Raw genomic sequence first — 21,343 nt, forward strand, 5'->3', positions numbered from 1 at the left:
TGGACTTTCATTTTCTCTTGCTTTTAAACTGCGAAGTCTGCCTTGAAATATTAAATAATGATGTCACAAAGAGCTTCTACTTTGCTTCATATTGGTAAATTTATATTTAACCAATATTTGATTCAAGAATATAAAGGGAAATCACTAAAAATACATTAAAAACATGTTCTTGGGAACAGATCCTATATGAATACTTTCCATTTAGAAAGAGGCCTTGGTTGCTTAGGGTGTTTTCTCTATAGGAATTGGTGAATCCAAATTGTTTTGTTGGTGAACCCGGCAAGTGTAGAAGGGAAAACAAATGTTGTAGTAGAGAGAAAAATCTTTTTTTCTGACAGTAAGCCATGAAAGGAGGATAGAGACAGCCAGATTAACCAGTCATTCAGGTTCATAAACAAAAGGAAGAGATAACTACTTTTATTTGCACAGATTCTGTGGAAAACTAGTAAAACCAAATCTCCCCACCTTGAGATGGGTTTTTCTTTGAGGCTGTGAGTTTCATCTTTCACTGAATGACATACCATTCTTTGTTTACACTGTCAAGAATGACCTGCTTCTCTACAGAGGGGTCATGTGAAAGTTCTGCCCTTCTAAAGGGTACAGGATTTGCCTCCCCTTACCTGCTTTTTATGTGTTAAATCTCAATATAACTGGATGATATATCCATCTTTATCCACTAGAAATTGAGTCTTTTCTAACTTGTAAAGGTCATACAGCCAGGTTCTAAAAGGTATATGGAAATTTAGAAAGCATCAAGTGATCATTTTTTCTCTATATTGTCAACATTAATCAGGTTTTTTTTTGGAAATTTAGTTCCTCTTTCAGCTTCTTTTCTGCAGTTTCAAAATAGTTAATATGTAAGAAGGCTGTCATAGCTATAACCTGCTATCCAGTCTATACTAAAGTGTATGCCTCCATTTTCTACCATTGTTTTCATTACCAGTACCCATGAAAATGTATTGTAGATTGTTTCTTACCGAGCAAGTTTGTAATGAATTTTTTATAGCCATGAAAGGCAAATGTTTCTTTAAAAATAGAAAATAGAAGTAAACATACTAAGATTTCATCCTGCTTACTGGTTAAATTATTGAAAGTTAAATTTTCATTTAAAAAAACCCCACAATTTTGGCCGGGCAAGGTGACTCATGCTTGTAATCCCAGCACTTTGGGAGGCTGAGGCGGGCGAATCACCTGAGATCTGGAGTTCAGGACCAGCCTGGCCAACACAGTGAAACCCTATGTCTACTAAAAATACAAAAATTAGCTGGGCATAGTGGTGGGTGCCTGTAGTCTCGCTACTTGGGAGACTGAGGCAGAAGAATAGCTTGAACCTGGGAGGTGGAGGTTCAGTGAGCCGAGATTGCGCCACTGCACTCCGGCCTGGGCGACAGAGCTAGACTCTATCTCAAAACAAACAAACAAACAAACCAATTTCTTCCTTTCCCAGCATGAAAATCTACCTAGTGTCATTTAACTCATTCATCAATGGTACCCTTTAAATATATTTCCAGATAGGTTATATATCAAATTAATATTGAACAAATATTGGAACACTTCCTGATTGAAAACCATGATGTTCCTTTATTCTCCAGACTAGTAAATAATGTTTTGGATGTTATCCTCTATTAATGTTAATCCTTCCTTTCCAATGGTCAAATGGATACAAAGCCAAGACTCATATGGTCATTCTGGCCAATTATAACTTGAAAACTTAAATATTACCACCTTGGATATCCAGGCATTATTGGTTTGTAACAACTGATGGCACATAGATAAGTCTTTATATAATGTCTGGATTATAATGCCTCTCATCTCCATATTTATTAAAGGTTTAGAAAGGAAAACACTGTTAAGAAGCCCTGTTAGAAGAGGCAGACTTTACTTTGATTTAAAAATTGAAAGGCTGAACTTTTGCTTTAAAGAAGGAACAGGGGATTTTTCTTCTCTTTGTTGGCCATTCAAGCAATTCTGATGTTGTTTTATATATTACTGGTAAATTCACATTCGTGACTCCTGCCCTTGTGCCAGAGCCTGGACATATCAGTCTTTCAGCTCTGTCCCAACCAACGGAAGCAAAGAGAGGATAGAGACCTTGCTCTGCCCCCATGGCTTTAGACAAAATCAGTTTAACAGAATTTGTTTGAACGAAGAATAATTTGTGTATTGGACAGCACTCAAAACTGGAAGAGGTTCCTAGAGCTCTTCTCTCTCCTCAAATTCTGCCCGTATGTATTTGCTAGGGTGGCCAAGCATGGAGGTGGGTGACTTGGTAGTCAAGGTATATTTCCAAAATGATCTGCCTCAAAAGGCCTCATTCTTTATGTTATGTGTAAATAAGTCATTGATGAGATACTGTGTCCTGGAGGCAGTTCAAGGAAACTTGGAAATAGATGCTCGATGCCATAAAGAAAAATTGGCCGGGCGCGGTGGCTCACGCCTATAATCCAAGCACTTTGGGAGGCCGAGGTGGATGGATCACGAGGTCAAGAGATCAAGACCATCCTGGTCAACAAAGTGAAACCCTGTCTCTACTAAAAATACAAAAATTAGCTGGGCGTGGTGGCAAGTGCCTGTAGTCCCAGCTACTCGGGAGGCTGAGGCAGGAGAATTGCCTGAACCCAGGAGACGGAGGTTGTGGTGAGCCGAGATCGCGCCATTGCACTCCAGCCTGGGTAACAAGAGCGAGACTCTGTCTCAAAAAAAAAAAAGAAAGAAAAATCAGCACTGATACAAAGGATTTTTCAGCAATGCAATTTTTACTTCCTGGACTGTAGGAAAGGTACCCTCATTAACCATCTTACCCCAAGAGTACAATGAACAAAGGAAAAACAGACCAATCTATCCCTTACACATTTGGGGTCCTCCTTACTGCTGTGCTTTATCTTTGTTGGCTGGAGCCAGACCTCACAATCTAAACTAAAACCCGATTGGCTAACAACTTAAAACTTTTCTAAACAGGTAAAAGCAATGGAGAACTGGGAAATGCCTGTGAGCATGTCCAGCACAGATATCTTGGTTAAAGTGCAAGGACATAGAATGTACTATGTTCCTGTAGGCATGCATGTCTAATAGCTCCATAGGATAGGGCTTAACAAAGAGTTGTTAGCACACTTATTATTTAACAAGAAAGGAAACTTTAAAAAGGAACTTTTCTACTTTCCACAGAAACTATCCCACTTTAGGCATTATGTTAGCCTTTATGTTCATGATTATAAAACCATGAGCAATCTGAATTTGTTATCTGCCCTGCATACCATCCATAGTTTGTTGCCATCCCCTTTTCTTCTCAAAATTACCAGAGAAAGACTTCCTGAAACTGATTATTTCTCCCAAATACTTTCTTACCTGCTGCTCTGTTGAACAAAACGTGAGATTAAGAAGCTTAGTTTGGATTTAGTAATCCATTTCCAAACTGGCATGTACCTTCAAACGTTAAATAATGTATTGTCCCCAAGCATATGCAAATATAATGGTTAGTCCTCTGAGTACAAACCAGGGCCTTTAAAACAAAATCAGTTTGAAAATTTGCTTTCTGTCTTAGGGGCACTTCTTTACAGTTTTTTCTTCTCTTTTTATTATCCTGCTGCATTTCAATTAAAGATGCCAGAAAAGGGCACAGAGGACTTTGGGAGAGTATAACCAAAAGAAAAAATTGATGAGGGTTAGATGAGAACCACCATTATATTGCCATATATAAAAATACATGGAGTTGAATATAGCCATGTGAATTTCAGAGCTCTTTCTCCCTTGCTATTTGTCAATAGTTTTTACTTTTTCAGAATATGACCCCAACACAACCGTTAAGTGATCCTAAGATACCTGCAGCATTTTTTTTTTTCTTTGAGATGGGATCTTACTCTGTCACCTAGGCTGGAGTGCAGTGGCATGATCATGGCTCACTGCAGCCTCGACCTCCCTGGGCTTAAGTAATCCTCCAACCTCAGCCTTTCAAATAGCTGCGACTACAGGTGTGTGCCACCTTGCCCAGCTAATTTTTTCTATCTTTTGTAGACATGGAGTTTCATGTTGCCCAGGCTAGTCTTGAAGTCCTGGGCTCAAGTGATCCTCCCGCCTCAGTCTCCTAAAGTGCTAGGATTACAGGTGTAAGCCATGACACCCAGCTACCTGCAGCAATTTTAATAGAATGTTGCAACTAACATATCATTTTTCATGCTACATTTGAAATACAAATACTTGAGGATAGGGTAAGGTAAGTGTCTATGAGAATTTATTTATGTTTGCTTGTTTATACTAATTGTTATGAATTTTTCAATTCTTTCTTAGATGTAGAGGAATTATAGCACCAAAAGTTGCATGAACTAACAAGCCAAAGATAAAATAGCTAGAGAGGAGGAAAATGAAAACACTTAACATCAGCAACTTTAAATACAGTAAAACAAATAAGTCTTTCCAAACCTGCAATCAAATCTATTTAAAGGATGTAACTGACACATCTGGCCACACTGTTGGGAGTGTGAATCTTTTAGCAACAAATTTCAGTGAAGTCCTGGGGAATGGAATTTAAATTATAAAATGGGCATGATCTCAGAGAGCCTATTTTAAAAGCTTCAAATTTAACAATGGGTATATTTTTATGAGTAAAGAAAAGAAGATATAAATAAAAGAGAATGGAAATTATGCCTTAAAGGAAAAGATATTTGTAACATTTTCCTTACTATAATAGCATTGGTAGCACTCTTTTCATCAATATTTACCTTTCCTCTTACTAAAATGTATGAATTGTGTTGAATGACTCAAACATTTTTTTAACTTTTTTTGAATGAAGTTAGACTTTTTTTCATCACAAAAGTAATACATACTTGTGAAAAACAATATTACCCTGAGTCTTACTGCTTAGTTATAACTACTGCTATAAAATTGTGTGTATATTCTTAAATTATTGTGATAATGTCATGTATTTATAATTATTACATATGTCAATTTTGTACTTTTTAATGATTGTGCAGCTAAAGTATAATCATTGAAAAAAATTTAGAAAGTACCAGAGAACTTAAAGAAAATAAACACCCTCATCTAGGATTCTAGCACCTAAAGAAATGGACACTATATACATCTTGGTGTATTTTCCTGCATCTTTTTTCTGTGTGTGCATGTTGCATTTAGTTAAATGCTGCATATCTTGATTTTTAAGCAGAGATAGCAAAGGAACATCACAAATAGGGCCTAGTCTGAAAATGATAATGTGCTTCATGATAGATAAATCTTTTTCAATTAAAAAAAGACCCATCAGTGTGTGCGGCATTTAAGCATATAGAAAATCATTATTCAAGTACCTTGGCATCCAGTATGGCATTTAATCTGTCATTGTTTTGTGCTCTGTTTTTGAAAGGGGGAGAAATTTACTTCTTACTCAATAAGTAATTTGTGACGGTGTTCCCACAAGTGATTTAGCTGTCATTAGCAAGTTCTAGAAGAGTACTGCAGCAAACATTATTTTAACATTGTTTTATGTGTCATGGCAAGAGAGTCATTATTTGTGGGGAGTTGATTGTGGCTGCACAAGCTCATGTCTCAGTGCCAAGAAAGGCCAAGCTGAAAAGCTGCATTGAGGCAGTCACATCTGGTTCACCAGGAGATCCAGCCCCGAGCAGTGAGCACAGGCTCGCGCTGGGTGTCCGACTTGGGAGGCTAAACTGACTCCGGGAAGTTACAAGATCTTTCAAACTGTGGTTTCCCCATTTTTTTCATTTGAAATTTTTGTTTCATTGATTAGAGTATTTTCTAAGATTTTTTTCAGGGAGAGAGCACAGTGATGATTTTCTGAGTGTGTGTGAATGTAAGAATGTTTTCTCTTTGGTGACAGACAAGAAAGTCAATCAATGCAAAATTGTGCAACATTCTCGGGTCACAGTTTTGTTTCATCAAAATTCTATATCTATTGCTTCACGGTTTTCTGACTTTTTGTGCTACAGAGATGTCTGAGGCAGCCTAATTGGCTTACTTTTTAGGAAGCTTATTTTTCTAGCCTTGGTGCAAGATTTTATTTTTCTTTTGTTCTTACAGTTTAAAAATACTGCCAGAATGTCCCTATATATTAATGTGTTTTTCTTTATTAATTTGTCTTGGAATATCTGTTTAGTTATTTCTTCATTATTAGTCTTATTTTAGTTTCCCTTGTTTCTTCTTAAACATACATATGCAATAGTTCCTCCTTATCAGCTGTTTCACTTTTCATGATTTCAGTTACCCATGGTACAATACAGTGAGATATTTAGAGAGAGAGACCCCATCCACAGGACTTTTATTATAGTATATTGCTATAATTGTTATATTTTATTATTATTGTTGTTAGTCTCTTACAGTGCCTATTTTAGAAATTAAACTTTATTATAGGTATGTATGTATAAGAGAAACTATAGTGAATACAGGGTTCAGTACTATTCGCAGTTTCAGGCGTCCATGGGGGAATCTTAGAATATATCCCCTGCAAATAAGAGGGACTACTGCAATTCTGACATTAGACATTCACTAATCATCTGCCTCACAATTTTCTTTTGTTGGCATTTACCCTTGCACTCTAGGAGAGTTTCTGAAGTTTGCCCCCCCCCCCCATATATTTTATTTCTAAATTCTGCTCTTTGAAACTTCTAATACAGGTTTAAATTTTGGTTTTGGTTTTTGGTTTCTTTGTGCCCCCCTCTTATCCTCTCTTATCTCTTTGTCTCACTCCATTATCTTTCCATCTCAGTCTGAGGGACTGTGTTAACTTTTCTTCCCAGTCCACAAGGAGCGTGGTTTCAAAGGCAAGAACTTCCCAGAGCCATGCCTCCATCCACCTCCCTGTCTGGGAACTTGAAGTTCTTTGTCTAACTTTCCTGCATGAGGGATGGGTAGAAAGCCCAGGTGAGCTTCCTTTGTTTAGAAAGCCTGCCAAAAGCTCTGAGGGAGGAGTCTTTGATTGTGGGCCAGGCAACCAATCCAATATCAGAGTCAAAGATCAATGACTCCAGAGGAAGTTTGGAAGAACTCCTTTTACTGGACAAGAACTTGAATGGAGTGGGAGTAACTCCAGGCTTAAATTCCCCCACTCCCTTACCTATACGGATTTCCCTCTCTGGGATCCCCTCCCATGGCAGCATGGGAGTCTTCTCTCTTTCTCTCTTTACCTACTCAGACTCCATCTCTGGATCCCCTCCCACAACAGCATGGGAGCTCTCTATATATATTTCTTCTCTCTCTCTCTCTCTCTGCCTAATAAATAGCTTTCAGCAAAACTCTCTGTGTCAGATACTTACTTGAACAAGCTCACTGCACCACCAGGGCCCTCTCCCCATTCTTGGGTGAGTGAGGCCCAAGGACCTGGGAAAACACATCCGATTGGGGAACAGTGAGCATCTTTTGGACACCCCCACAACCCTGCTCCTGTCACCCAGTTAAAATTCTGTAGCTCTCTATTCCATTTCATGAAGTAATAACCTCTCGTTTCCTATCAAAGATGCACACTTTTGTCTGAATTTTCTTCTTATCGTGTATCATTTTATGAGATCTTTTTCAGTCTTCAAGATAATGGCACCCTCTTCCTTTCCCTGTGTTGGTTTTGAGAGGCAAAATTTCTTTTTAGTCACTCATTTTTAAGGAGAGCTTGACCTACTTCTAGAGCTTGTCAGCTGTGATGAGCACACTGTCCTTAGCCCTGCTCTCCATGTTCAAGCTAGCTAAATCTCCTCAGAGCTACAGCTGTTGGGCAGGTGAATAGGCACAATCCTGATAAAAATTCCCACTACCTACTAGACTTTCATTCATTACAGAGCATCTGCTGTATGAAATGAGATGCAGGGAAGAACTCTCAGATTGTTTGGTACTGTTCTCTCTCAGTTGTTTGTTGGTAAATAGATTCACTTATTAATTAAGCAACATCAAATAAGAAAGGTGTTGTTTGGAAAGAACTAACAAGTGAATCCTAAAAAATTGTTTATCTTAAACATTATGATTCTAGACTTCCTAGTTTGTTATTCACATTAAAGCTGGCATTTCTGGACTCTTTCCTTTGCACATCAAGCCTCTCATTGCTAAAGGATCTAATTGGAGCTTAAAGACCAGAATTTTTTAGACTTTAGTACCATTCTATAAATATATCACTCTAAAATCTGAAATCTACAATTTTGAAGAAAATCATTTATAGAAAGCCAAGAGCTAAAAGAATCTTATAATCACATTCCATTTTTGGTTTCACTTAGTACTTGGGATAAAAATTGCTTCTCTGAATGTAATTTTGTCACTTTTTTTTTCCTGTTTACTTTCTTAATACAGCAAGTAGACTCAGCAAAGTCTAATACAATATGCTTCTTTCACTAAATAGTGAAATTGAAAGCTCAATGACTAACAAATTTAAAAGATAATGAGGGTTCTTACTACCAGCTGCCGATAAGAAAGATTAGATATTTGTTAGACATGAAATGGTGTTATCTGCCTGGGGTTAACTGCCTGAGTATTAACCATATAGTTCGGGGGACACCCAGTGGTTAAAAGTAGGTAATTCCTTGCTGTGGTACAGTGTTAAAAAAATTATGGAAAAATACATTTCTTGGCTTAGCAGTGACCACACATTGTTGACTTTGTCTTTCTGAATGAGTATATGTTAGGGTGTGTGTGTGTTTTGAGAAAAGGTTTGGTCTTGATTTTATATAAAAATTTTCTTTGAATAATAAAAAACTTACCAATAATGTTGAAAATGTTAGAAATATGATTGAACTTTTCCTTTAATTAAAACAAATTATATTTATAAATAGGGAACAAGTGACTGCATCATAAACAAGAAAAGCCTTTTTGATCCAGAAATTCCAGTTCTAGGAATGTATTCCAAGTACATAATCAGAGGTGTACATGATGACTGACTGACTTATATTCAAAGATATTTATGATAGCTTTATTTATAATAACAAACTTGAAATCATGGCACTGATGTACTGATGAAGGCATTTTTAATACTATGTTTTGAAAAACATTTAATGGCAGGTGAAATGCTTATATTAGGTAAAAAATCTTTATAAATGTAAGATCTACAATTCCATTTATATAACATAATTATAATATGTTATCTTGTGCATATTTTTGTATTTGTATAAAAATAGAAAAAAACTGAAATTAGTTGTCTTGATTGACAGGATTTTAAGTAATTATTATTTCTTCTTCCTACTTTTTTAAAATCCTAAATGTATTTTTTAAACCAGAAGAAAAAGAACAATAAGCAGCATAGATAATAAAAGAGTAAGATAAGAGTGTTTTAACAATGACCAGAGAAATTCTGCTTACACCTTAAAGAGACCAGTGTTGTGTATCTGAGCTTTTTTTTTACTTTGGAGCCCCTAAGAGATACTTTCAGAGCAAAGCTGCTGCTGCTGTGTGTGTATATATGTGTGTGTATGTTTTATGTGCTTGTGAGTGTAGGTGGGGCACACACACATGTTTGAGTAGAAAAGCACCTCTTAAATATGGACAGAAAATAAGGACTTACAAACAAAGACAACTTGGAGGGCTAGAATACTGAAATAATTTTAGTTCATGTTTTGTTTGGAATCTGATGAAACTGTGATCTTTTCTCTGAAAGCTACACACATGTATGAATACAAAAAATATCCTCCAAAATGTTACATACAATTTAAAGAGGTTTCTTCACACACATCGTCCCCACCCTTGCAGGGGCAGTCTTATCAAGTAGATATTTAGAAAGCACTATGTAATCGTATTTTCCTAGTTGGCTTGTTGATGTCTGAAATTCTACCATTAACAATTTCCTTGTACTCTCATCACCTTTTTCTGGATCTTTTTTTAAACTGTAGGTATTTCTAGTTAATACATTCATTATTAATGCCCCAGTGAGAAGTAGTTTGGCAGGAAAGGAAGAGAAAAATGTAAGCATTTTTTTTTTTCTGTAAATTCTGTAGAGGTAGTAGTGAACTAGAGTCATTTGATGAAAATAACTAACACTTACATAGGCAGTATATACACATGCAAATACACATGTGCACACACATGAGCACACACATACCCTTTATGGCAACCCTGTTCTCCTGATAAGGAAATTGAGGCACAACTTGATTAAATAACTCGTCTAAGGTCACATAGTTATTTAATAATAGAACCCAGAATTGAAATTACTTTCCAGAGTCTGTGCTTTTCACTAGTATCTGATACTCATCATAAAATTACCTATATCATGAAGTCTGCCTTATAAGATGGAGGCCAACTTCACAGACTTTCTTACTTCTGTTGTCACTTTTTTGTTATTCACTTCTCTACCCTTCATATCCCTCCTTCTTCCTTGTGTGATACCCTCTTTTCATTCAAGAAGATTGTATAGCAAGTTAAATCATTTCAATTCTCATGATGTAGGTATAGCTATTCTCCCTTTGTAAGTAGGAGATGAGACTCTGAGGGAAGCGTTGGCAAGGCAGAGGCAGAGCCCTAGAATAGTAGCATTTTCCTGACTCCTGGTCAGTGCAACAACCTCATGACTAGAAAGACTTGAGCTGGACTACTTTGAGAGGCTCCACCTGAGATGATGCATGGAAACTGAGTAATCTGAAAACAACAAAACAAAACAAAACAAAAAAAACCTCACTGGAGCATGCTCACCACAGTGGGTGTTATTAAGGCCCTAGAACATGAGACATTTCATTCGGTATGTAAATGTCTATGTAATATTATGAGTTAATGATAAGGCTTATTCATTGTGACTTAGTTATCAGTGTTTATTGGAGCCAGCACATCCTATTTATTGCTTTGCATTTGCAGTAGCACACATTTATACTTCTTTTGGTAATAAAAGTAATTTGTACTTATTTGGTGACTGCTTAAACTATGGTGTAAAAGAACATTTGTAAATAAGAGTCATAGTTTTATAATTGCTAGTGTTGGAGAATCTACCTACACTTGAAAGACAATCTTTTTCTAGACACTATTTCCAAATCATTTATTTTCACATGGAAACAATACTTCTTGCCATTTTATAGGATGACTCCTAAGTTATGGGGTAGATTTCTTAACACATATGTAAAAACTTACATATTTCAATGAGAGTTTTTATCCTGAAAAATACTTTTCATGAAGTCTAAGAAATGTGTCATTAATGTGATTTTATCATTGTGGAAATGCCAGAGTGTACTTATACAAATCCAGATAGTATATACAGCTTTATTTATATATAGTTTTTCATATAGAAAACCAAATATCTCAGCACCATGACTGAATATTAGTAATTTCCCCTATTTGATCTGCAATGCCAATATCACGTGTCATACATCAAGTTTGCATATATGCCCTACTATAATCTTATGGGACCACTGTCCCATATACAGAGAACGCAGTCTGTTGTTGACTGAAACATGCTTATTCAGCACATGACTATATACATTTCTTTTTATATCACAATAACACGTACTCTAAAGGCCGATCTGTTCCAACCTAACAAAGCTTAACAACAAATCTCAAAAAAATCAAACTGTTTCCAAATAACTTAATAGCATCCCATTATTAGGATCATGAGTTCTAAGGAAGAAATTACATTTTTCTGTCCCACAAAAAGTTATTATTTTTATATTTATATACATAATAAAACTCATAGAAGATTTTCAGCAGCCACTAAGTCTTCTCATGAGTAAAAACCAGACCCACTGGGGTTGCCCTGTAGGGGTCAGTCTGTTCCATTGCTACCTGGGCGAAGACTGAGCCTCTCACTTTAGGGTTAGGAATTTCAACTTGTGGGTCACAGTCCTCAGGACATGTTTTAGCTCATTTAACCCTCAAAATCACCTTCTGAGGTATGAGCAGAGTTATTCACATTACTCAGTTAGAAAACTGGTGTTGACCAGTTAGAACGGCGATCATTTCAAAATCTGGAGACAACAGATGCTGGAGAGAATGTGGAGAAATAGGAACACTTTTACACTGTTAGTGGGAGTGCAAATTAGTGCAACTATTGTGGAAGACAGTGTGGTGATTCCTCAGGGACCTAGAAACAGAAATACCATTTGACTCAGCAATCTCATTACTGGGTATATACCCAAAGAATTATAAATTATTCTATTATAAAAACACATGCACACCTATGTTCATTGCGGCACTGTTTACAATAGCAAAGACCTGGAACCAACCCAAATGTCCATCAGCAATAGACTGGATAAAGAAAATGTGGCACATATACACCATGGAATACTACACAGCCATAAAAAATGATGAGTTCGTGTTCTTCATAGGGACGTGAATGAATCTGGAAACCATCATTCTCAGCAAACTGAAACAAGAACAGAAAACCAACACTGCATGGTATCACTCATACAACACGAGTGTTGAACAATTAGAACACGTGGATACAGGGAGGGCAGCATCACACACTGCAGTCAGTTGGGGAGGGACACCAGGGGAGGGACAGCAGAGGGTGGGGAGGGACAATGTGGGGAGAAATGCCAGATATAGGTGATGGGGGGAGGAAGGCAGCAAACCACATTGCCATGTATGTACCTATGCAACAATCCTGCATGATCTGCACATGTACCCCAGAACCTAAAGTACAATAAAAAAAAAAAGAAAGAAAGAAAACTGGTGTTGAGAACTGTTCATAAACTTGCCTAAGATCTCATAGCTGGAATTTGGTAGAACAGGACTCTTGCTATATAAATCATAAGGTAGGATCATTGTCCAAGAGAATGTGGTGCCTTTCTTCACAGAGTCAAGAAGTCTCAGGGTAAAACATGTGGCTTCACTCAGGGAGCCCTTTCTGAGATTTTAGGTGACAATGACGCAGCAACTCTTTGCCTGGCTCTTGAAACTTCATTGTTATTTTGAAAATTTTAAAGATTCAAGTTTTGATTGGTTCAGTAAAAAATTTTTTCTCTGAACTGCAGTAGATACACAAAAAAGTATGCAACTAATTTTTTCATGCCTTCTTGCAACAGATGATGCAATATCATATATAACTGAGCTTGTTTTGAGAGTTTCTGCTTACTGTAGGTAGATGAATTCTGTCCTGAAGGTGGATCCAGCCTTATCACTAGTTAGTGAGAATGCAGATCTAGCAAGGTAAGAGATCTGTCCAGGGCAGGGTGGAATTTCTAAGGACTGATGCTGTTGTTAAGGAGTATGAAGGTGAAGAAGATACCAGCAACACTAAGCACAAGATGACATGAAGCCAGAGGATGTTGAGAACCTTGCACCTGAAGGCAAGGTTCATGGGGTCTAGATAGTAACCAGAGAAGACCAGAAGCAAACCAGATCTTCGAAGAAACTGATGATCCCAAACTCATGTGACTATAGGGCTATTCTGAACCTGCATCACTTCAGAATAAATATTGTGATCCTGCATTTTGTTTCATCTCATACCATACATGCCCGTACCCAGCATGCCTTGGCTGCACTGGCTTCTTTCTGCTCCTCCTGCTTACCAAGCCCAATCTTACCTTAGGGCCCTTGCACCTGCTGCTCTGTCTACCTGGAATGCCTCCTCTCCATCATCCCATATTTACATGGTTTCTTCACAGCAGTCAGGTCTTAGTCAAATGTAGCTTCCTCATCCATCCTGTCTGAAGCAATCCTCAGCCAATCACTCTCTGTTACCTCTTCCTGTTTCATAGTTTGTTTAGGACTCACCACTCTCTGAAATCATCTTGTTTTTTTGTTGACTTACTTAGAGGCTGAGTCTTTCTACTGGAATGTAAGAGCCATGAGAGCAGCAGCCTTTTCTGTTTAATTGGTCATTATTTCCCCATGGCCTAGAATAGGACCAGGTTCATAGTTTGCCCAGTGAATGAATGAACAAATGAATATGTAAAGTCAGACACAAATGAAGAAGGGGGGCCAGGTCTTGTACATCGGCCAAAACAACATGTAATTAAACTCTGATTACCAATCTCAAAATAAGAAGGAGTATGCTCTGTATATGGGTGTATTTCCAGCTTTTGCATTGTATTTTGAGTGCCAGATGTCAACAAAGAGCTTAATAAATATTTGTTAGATAAAAATGTAATGAAAGATCATTTTACATATTCCACTCTCACTTTAGCTGAACTACATTGGTCCTTTGTGGACTAGGTAATCCAGGCAGCTCTGAGAGCAAGACAGTCTGTAGGGGAACAGATCACACCCACAAGAAAGTTGAGGGAACCTCCATTAAGTTAAAAAGCATTTCATTCATTAGTAAGTCATTTTCAGCATGTATATTAAGTTTACAGTTATTATTTTTAACTTAATAGTTTCGTCACTGCCAAAATACAAGTTTTTAAATTCTCATTGGCAGATACTATTTGGCATATTGTAAGTAGTGGAATCCATTTACAGACTTTACAGGTAAGCTGGCATCCAATATGTGGGCTGTGATGTAGTGAATGGAATCTGTAATTAGCCCAGGATTGGGACATGGCCTTCCTCAATTATAGCTAAGATCAAAAGCTAATAGCTGGAGTTTGGGACAGCTGTGTCACATTGAAAACGGACCTAACCTCCTTCAGTTTCCTCATTGGAAAAAGAGAGGCTGAGATAGGTATGAAGTTGAAATGGATGCTGCTGCTGCTGTATTCTTGTCTTTATGTCTTATGTCCAGTCTTTTACACAGAATCCATTTGTACATTAAGGTTGTCAGAAGCTATTTGCTATTATTTGTGATAATTTTAAAAAGACTTGCAATCTGGATAAAATGTGGGTTATCCCCTCCTTTTACCATCTCACCTATCACACCTGCATCACGAGCTTCTTAGCAGCCTCTTTTATTTTTATCACATTTATCTAGGTTTTTTTCTTTCCTTGGTTGATGGTAGTATGTGTATGCTTGGGAGAGACTGTTTATTTATTCTACAGATGATGCCTGGGAGGCTGAACTCCTGCAAATGCCTGTGAGGCTCCCTAGAGTGGTTGACCAGTGGACACATAGAGATTGTGCTTTGAGGACAGCAAGCTAAGTTTTGAGTTTTGGCCATGCTAAGGCAAAATTTACCCTGAAGGAAAAAAAGACTTCAGTTCAAACTTCCATGGCATGCATTTTCAATAAATTAGAAAATACAAATTTGACTAAATATTTATTCTAAATATTAAAGAATGAAACCAAATAATTATCAATATGCATATAAAATGTTTATTGCATAGACATAGAACATGTTAATGTGTTATATACCAGCTAATTCAAGCATTAGCTTACCTTGTGTATTCAATGTGGGCTTTGTTTTGTTTTTTTGTTTGTTTGTTTGTTTGTTTTGAGACGAGTCTCGCTCTGTCGCCCAGGTGCCCAGGTCAGAGTGCAGTGGCACAGTCTTGGCTCACTGCAACCTCCGCCTCTCAGATTCAAGCCATTCTTCTGTTTCAGCCTCCCAAGCTGGGGTTACAGGGGTCAGCCACCACGCCCAGCTAATTTTTTGTACTTTAGTAGAGAGGGTTTCACCACGTTGCCCAGGCTGGTGTCAAACTTCTGACCTTATGATCTGCCCACCTCAGCCTCCAAAAGTGCTGCAATTACAGGTGTGAGCCACAGCACTCGGCCTATTCATTGTTTACAGTACGTTATTCACACTTTAGAGACCTTGGAGCATATCACCATTTTACATTATAAAGCTTTATAGTTTATATGCTTGCTTCTTTGGAATATAGATACTCATAAGAAAGAGATACAGGATATGAAGGTCTTGTTGAGAAAGCAACTGTGTATTTTACCTTTCCTTTTTTCCTCCATTTATTTTCTTTTTCTCAATTAAAATAGTTACATAAGAAAACACAAAAAAAGCCCAAGAAGGATTTTTTAAAAATTACTCTTTACACCATCAGAAAATAACCTCATATGACCTTAAGGGATCATACTATACATACTATTTTATAATTTGACTTTATATAAAATATGAATAATGTGTTTTTATTTAATGAGGTGTTCTTCTAAGTCATGACTTTTAATAACCAGATGATATTTCATCCTATGACTATGCAATAACATAACCCCCTATTATGGGAGGCAGTATAGGTAGGTAGAAGATTAGAGTCTGGAGCAGACATCCTGCCTTTTACTATGACCATGGCCAAATAATCTATGCATTCCGTTCTTCAGTTCTCTCACCCATAAAAGGGATAACAATAGTATCAGGTTTATATTGGTTTATGTTGTTACGCATGCTATTTAAAACACTTAGAGTACTTAGAATAATGCTCTAAGAGGCTTTATTCTTAAAGTGTTTTTATCCTATTATTATCTATAATTCTATTATTCTAATAGAATAATTACCTGGCACACCATAAGTACTCATAGACATTCATTATTATAGACATTGTTTTCAGCTTTTTTTTTTTTTTTTTTTTTTTTTTTTTGAGACAGAGTCTTGCTCTGACACCCAGGCTGGAGTGCAGTGGCACGATCTTGGCTCACTGTGACCTCTGCCTCCCAGATTCAAGCAATTCTCCTGCCTCAGCCTCCTGAGGAGCTGAGACTACAGGCATGCGCCATCACACCTGGCTAACTTTTTGTATTTTTAGTAGAGATGGTGTTTCATCATATTAGCCAGGATGGTCTCCATCTCCTGAGCTCATGATCCACCCGCCTCTGCCTTCCAAAGTGCTGTGATTACAGGCATGAGCCACTGCACCTGACCTGTTTTCAGGTTTTTTAGCTTATAGTACTGTGATGAATATCTTTGAAGCAAAATACTTTTTCTCTTCTCTTATTTCCCTAAGATACATTTTTACAAGTAGAATAGCATCCTTGATACATATTGCTAAATCACCCTCCACAGACATTGTGACATTGTATACTCTCTGTGACTGGGAGAGTGATGTACTTGGAAGTGTGTGACAACTGCCCTGGTGAGTTTTGCAGTTCTCCAAACTCACTGAATATTGAACAATTGAGATTTATTCAACGTACTCTTCATTTTAATTTCTATATCATCTTCAGGCAAAGTTATGAAAAATTAAAAGCATATGTTTACTTTGGGTGTGTTTCAAGTATTAGTCTGATTTTTGCTTGAGAAAATATTTGTATTGATATGTAAGTTTGCATTTGACTATATTGGTAAGGTGTTTTCCCCATTGAAACTAATATTTTTTATTTTCAAGAGAAAAGCAACAAGCCTCAGGAGCAGTCAATCCTCCAGAGCCCATGCTGATGGAACAGCCTCGGCCACCAAGGTCAGTGATTTCCTGAACATAAAAAGACCCCTACTGTATTCTACAGGGATATCATTAGTGGGTGGGGCCTGTAGGGAAGGCAAACAGTGTCTGGATATCACTGAAGGTTTTTGAACCAAGTATCATTTCTGTGCTGAAGACAGAATACAATTTCTTAATAATGAGGTGAGTGATTTAAAACCTAGTAAAACCATTTATTGTATAATTCTCCTCGGTATATAGTAAGTTTTAAACAAATATTAATTATGAAGACTATCTGTAGATAATATTACACTTTTGCACATACTGTGAGTAAAAATGTAGTCCTCCCACTTTAGAAAATAATTCAAATCCTCCTCATGGGCATTAACCACACCAGGCACTCTGCTAAGTGCTCTGTGTAATTATATCATGTAATCTCCTCACAATCTTCTTCTTATTATTCCTTTATACACGAGGGAACCAGAGCTCAAGGAGTTTAAGTAACCTTGACAAGCTCACAACACCAGTAAGATGGAGATAGGGCTTGAACCCAGGTTTCCTGTCATGAGGTCTTTGACAATGCTGGATCTCATAAGCTCCATCTAAGCAATTTTGGTAATATAACCCTTCAAAGTTTTGCAACTTATAAAAATCACTGAAATGTCACCTTTCAAGCAAGAAAGTGGCCAGGCACAGTGGCTCATGCCTGTAATCCCAGCACTTTCGGAGGCTGAAGCAGGAGGATAACTTGAGCCCAGGAGTTTGTGAACAGCTTGAGCAACATAGTAAGACCCTGTCTCTACAAAAAAAATTTAAAAATTAGTCAGGCTTGGTGGTACGTGCCTGCAGTCCCAGCTACTCAGATGGCTTAGGTGGAAGGATCTCTTGAGTCTGGGAGGTCGAGGCTGCAGTGAACTGTGACAGTGCAACTGAAGTCCAGCCTGGGCAACAGAACAAGACCTTGCCTCAAAAACAAAAAGACAAGAAAGTATAATTTTATAATTTTAGCTAGTAGTTTTTGATAAATAAAATTGTTTCAGGAGGCCGAGGCAGGCAGATCACGAGGTCAGGAGTTCAAGACCAGTCTGGACAAGATGGTGAAACCTTGTCTCTACTGAAAATATAAAAATTAGTTGGGTATGGTGACATGCTCCTGTAGTCCCAGTTACTTGGGAGGCTGAGGCAGGAGAATTGCCGGAACTCAAGAGGCGGATGTTGCAGTGAGCTGATATTGCACCACTGCACTCCAGCCTGGTGACAGAGCGAGACTCCGTCTCAAAAAAAAAGAAAAAAAAATTGTTATATTCCGCCCATTTCAACTTTGTGGTCTTTTAGTATGTCCAAGATTATCTAAAACCTCAACCTATGTGTCAGGACTATCTATACAACTATTTAAAGTAAACTTTTTTGTTTGAAATTGGTGGCTATCTTATGAAAGTCAGACTTTCTCATAGATGTCACTTGCTCAATGAAGAGTTAGTATTTTAGTGTCACTCAGAGTTCTGACTGTTCTCAAAGCCCCTGATGGTGCCTAACAAATAATCAGCTGAGGAGTGAGAAGAGGCCAGTCCCTCTAATGCTAAATACCATCCCACTTTAAGACCCATGTCTTTTAAATTCTTTTTCAAAGCCCTCTTCTGCCAGTCAGTAAAAATATAAAAATCATTGAAAGACAATGAATCATAAATACAGGGAATTAATTAATGTTTGGGACCAACATAAACTCAAAACTGAGGTCTGCTCTTTCTTAGCCATTCTTTACTGCTGGAGACACCACAGCATTGATGGTCACTGGGTAAGAGACTGTTGCTGACACAAACAAATACAAGCTTGGATTTCCTCTTTGTCACTATGATTTGTCCAGTCCATTGAACCTCAGTTTCTTCATCTGTAAAATGAGGATAGGACTTCTCTTGTCAGAGCTTTTGAGAGGCTTAAATGAAAGAAAATATATACTAACACTTAGCCCCGGCCCTGGCATTTAGTAGATGCTGGGAAAATGGACCTCTCTGTGATTGATCTTGTTAGTCTTCATATTCTGTTGTTTCCAGGTCTCCAAATAAAAGAGATTCTCCAACTAAAAATGATTTACTCTGATGGTTATTAGGACTTGTATTTAGCATACCCTTAAATTATGCCTCTAGAAATGATACATCTCATTGGCAAAACCACCCAATGAGATTTAGTGAGTTATTTGTAAATGTTCCCAGACTTGCTATTATCTAAACTTTGTATTAACTGAACTTGCTATTATCTAAACGTTTTGCTATTATCTAAACCACACCCAGTTTTTTCTTGAACGTAATCATAAGAATCAGACCTTTTCCATTTTTTTTTTAACATGGACGTTACCCAATTTTTCTGAGATGGGATAGTTATAAAGAACTTGAACATCTCCCCACAAACCGTGTTCTGTCTTAAGATCTGGAAGGGGCAGAGCATAACTGGGAAGTGGAGATGTTTTAGCCACGTTTATTGTTCTAGTATTTAACAGCAAACTTGAAATTATTTTCTTGGCTTTATGAACACTGTCCTCTCCCATTTCCATTCTTATGTCTCCTGTTTCTCTTTCTCACTATGCTTTTCTGACTCATTCACTAGTTTCCTGACTGTGAGTTCTCCAGGGTTTGATTCTTCACCTCTTCCTTTCTCAAATATTTAATTTTTATAAAGTTTTGAAGAAATGTAGTTGCTTATTTCTTATTTTGATGCCAGATTGGAATGGCTGTAGCTCGTAGCATTATCCCTTAAGAAATTACATACCCATGCATCATTTAGAAAAGCTGGGGGTAATAGCATAACTTGAAGCCTTTTATTACACAGTTACCATTGCACACACAGGCAAATAATATTCTCCCAATACATTATGAAAAGGTGTGACAGAGTGGTAGATAGAATTGGCAGTAAGAACTAGTGCTAATTTTCTTGATTCTGGAAATAGTTGATTTGAAATTTAAAATAAGTGATAATTTTATAATTATTAAAATGTAAAGTTTTATTAAAGTTTTAAAACTTTAAAGTCTTAAAAATTAAGTACTTAATTTGAAGCATATGTGTAAGCTATGTATTAGAGCATGGTTTCTGTATATTTTAGAACTGTTTTATGAGAATGCTTAGAAAATGAGGATTTGTGCCCTCAAATAGCATCCCTTCTGCTATGCAGGTTTGGGTTTCAAAGATCCAGTGCTCTTCAGTGATGTAAATATTTCTAATTTAAAATAATTATTATAAATTGTTTAGTTCTTAAAATCTAATTTTTGGTAAATCAGTAGTGAAGATGAGGCTGCAGAAATTATACAGATTCTTGCTAAAACCTCTATGAAAATAGTTGTGATCCATAATCAGTCATGCAATTTTATTGCTGGAAGACTTCTCAGGCAACTTCTATTTCACCAATCTGACTATTCAGGTAGGGAAACCAAGGTTCAAATTGCATTAGGAATATCTCTGTGGAAGACCATTCTATTAAGAAGATGTACTGGTTGAAGCTGTTAGTTCCAATTAGAGCCCACTCTGACTGAGCCAAAAAGGAATTCCTTAAGGAACAGGGGGTAGCTGGTAGAGAAATCCAGGCAAGTACAGCAGAAGAAATCTAAAGCTTTACAGCAGGAACAATGCACAGTAACACTATGAGGCTTTCTCCTGCTGCCACCACAGCTCAGTTTCTGTCACATTTAGAACTGGGTGCCGGAACTCTGTCACTACTGATGCAGAAAACTCAAAATCCTTATTATAACATGGATTTCCTGGTGGGCAGCAGCCTGTATACGTTGCTCACCTCCAATCTCATTCTTGTCTGACACATCTGATCGGCCAGCGTACATCATATGCCTTCACACTGCTACAAGGGAATCTGGGAGTGTGAGTTTTCTGGATCCTGCTTTGGGAAGGCATGGACTGATGAGGTGGGAAATTATCAATATGTGGTGAGGGTTTTCAAATGTGTGGCCACCTGCTGAATGACAGATATCCATGAAAGAAAGGAAAACAGGAGAATTACCTAACTGTATAGAAGGAAAACCATAGATGACAGGTTATTCAGAAACATTAGGCCATTCTTTTTTTTTTTTTTTTTTCTTTTGAGACGGAGTTTCGCTCGTTACCCAGGCTGGAGTGCAATGGCGCGATCTCAGCTCACCGCAATCTCCGCCTCCTGGGTTCAGGCAATTCTCCTGCCTCAGCCTCCTGAGTAGCTGGGATTACAGGCACGCGCCACCATGCCCAGCTAATTTTTTGTATTAATAGAGACGGGGTTTCACCATGTTGACCA

At 37.5% G+C, this 21,343-nt stretch overlaps 1 protein-coding gene across 1 annotated transcript in view; it reads left to right on the forward strand.

Moving 5' to 3' along the window:
* Nucleotides 1-21,343, forward strand: part of LOC110568414 (protein limb expression 1 homolog) — an 83,127-nt gene that overhangs the window by 13,766 nt on the left and 48,018 nt on the right. The window contains exon 3 of the mRNA XM_064375812.1: nt 17,041-17,112. Coding sequence (XP_064231882.1) covers nt 17,041-17,112 — 72 coding nt within the window. The remainder of the gene's footprint in view (nt 1-17,040; nt 17,113-21,343) is intronic.

The sequence above is a fragment of the Aotus nancymaae genome, unplaced genomic scaffold, assembly GCF_030222135.1.
Source record: "Aotus nancymaae isolate 86718 unplaced genomic scaffold, 86718_ANA_hifiasm-v0.15.2.pri h1tg000014l, whole genome shotgun sequence".
NCBI lineage: Eukaryota > Metazoa > Chordata > Mammalia > Primates > Aotidae > Aotus > Aotus nancymaae.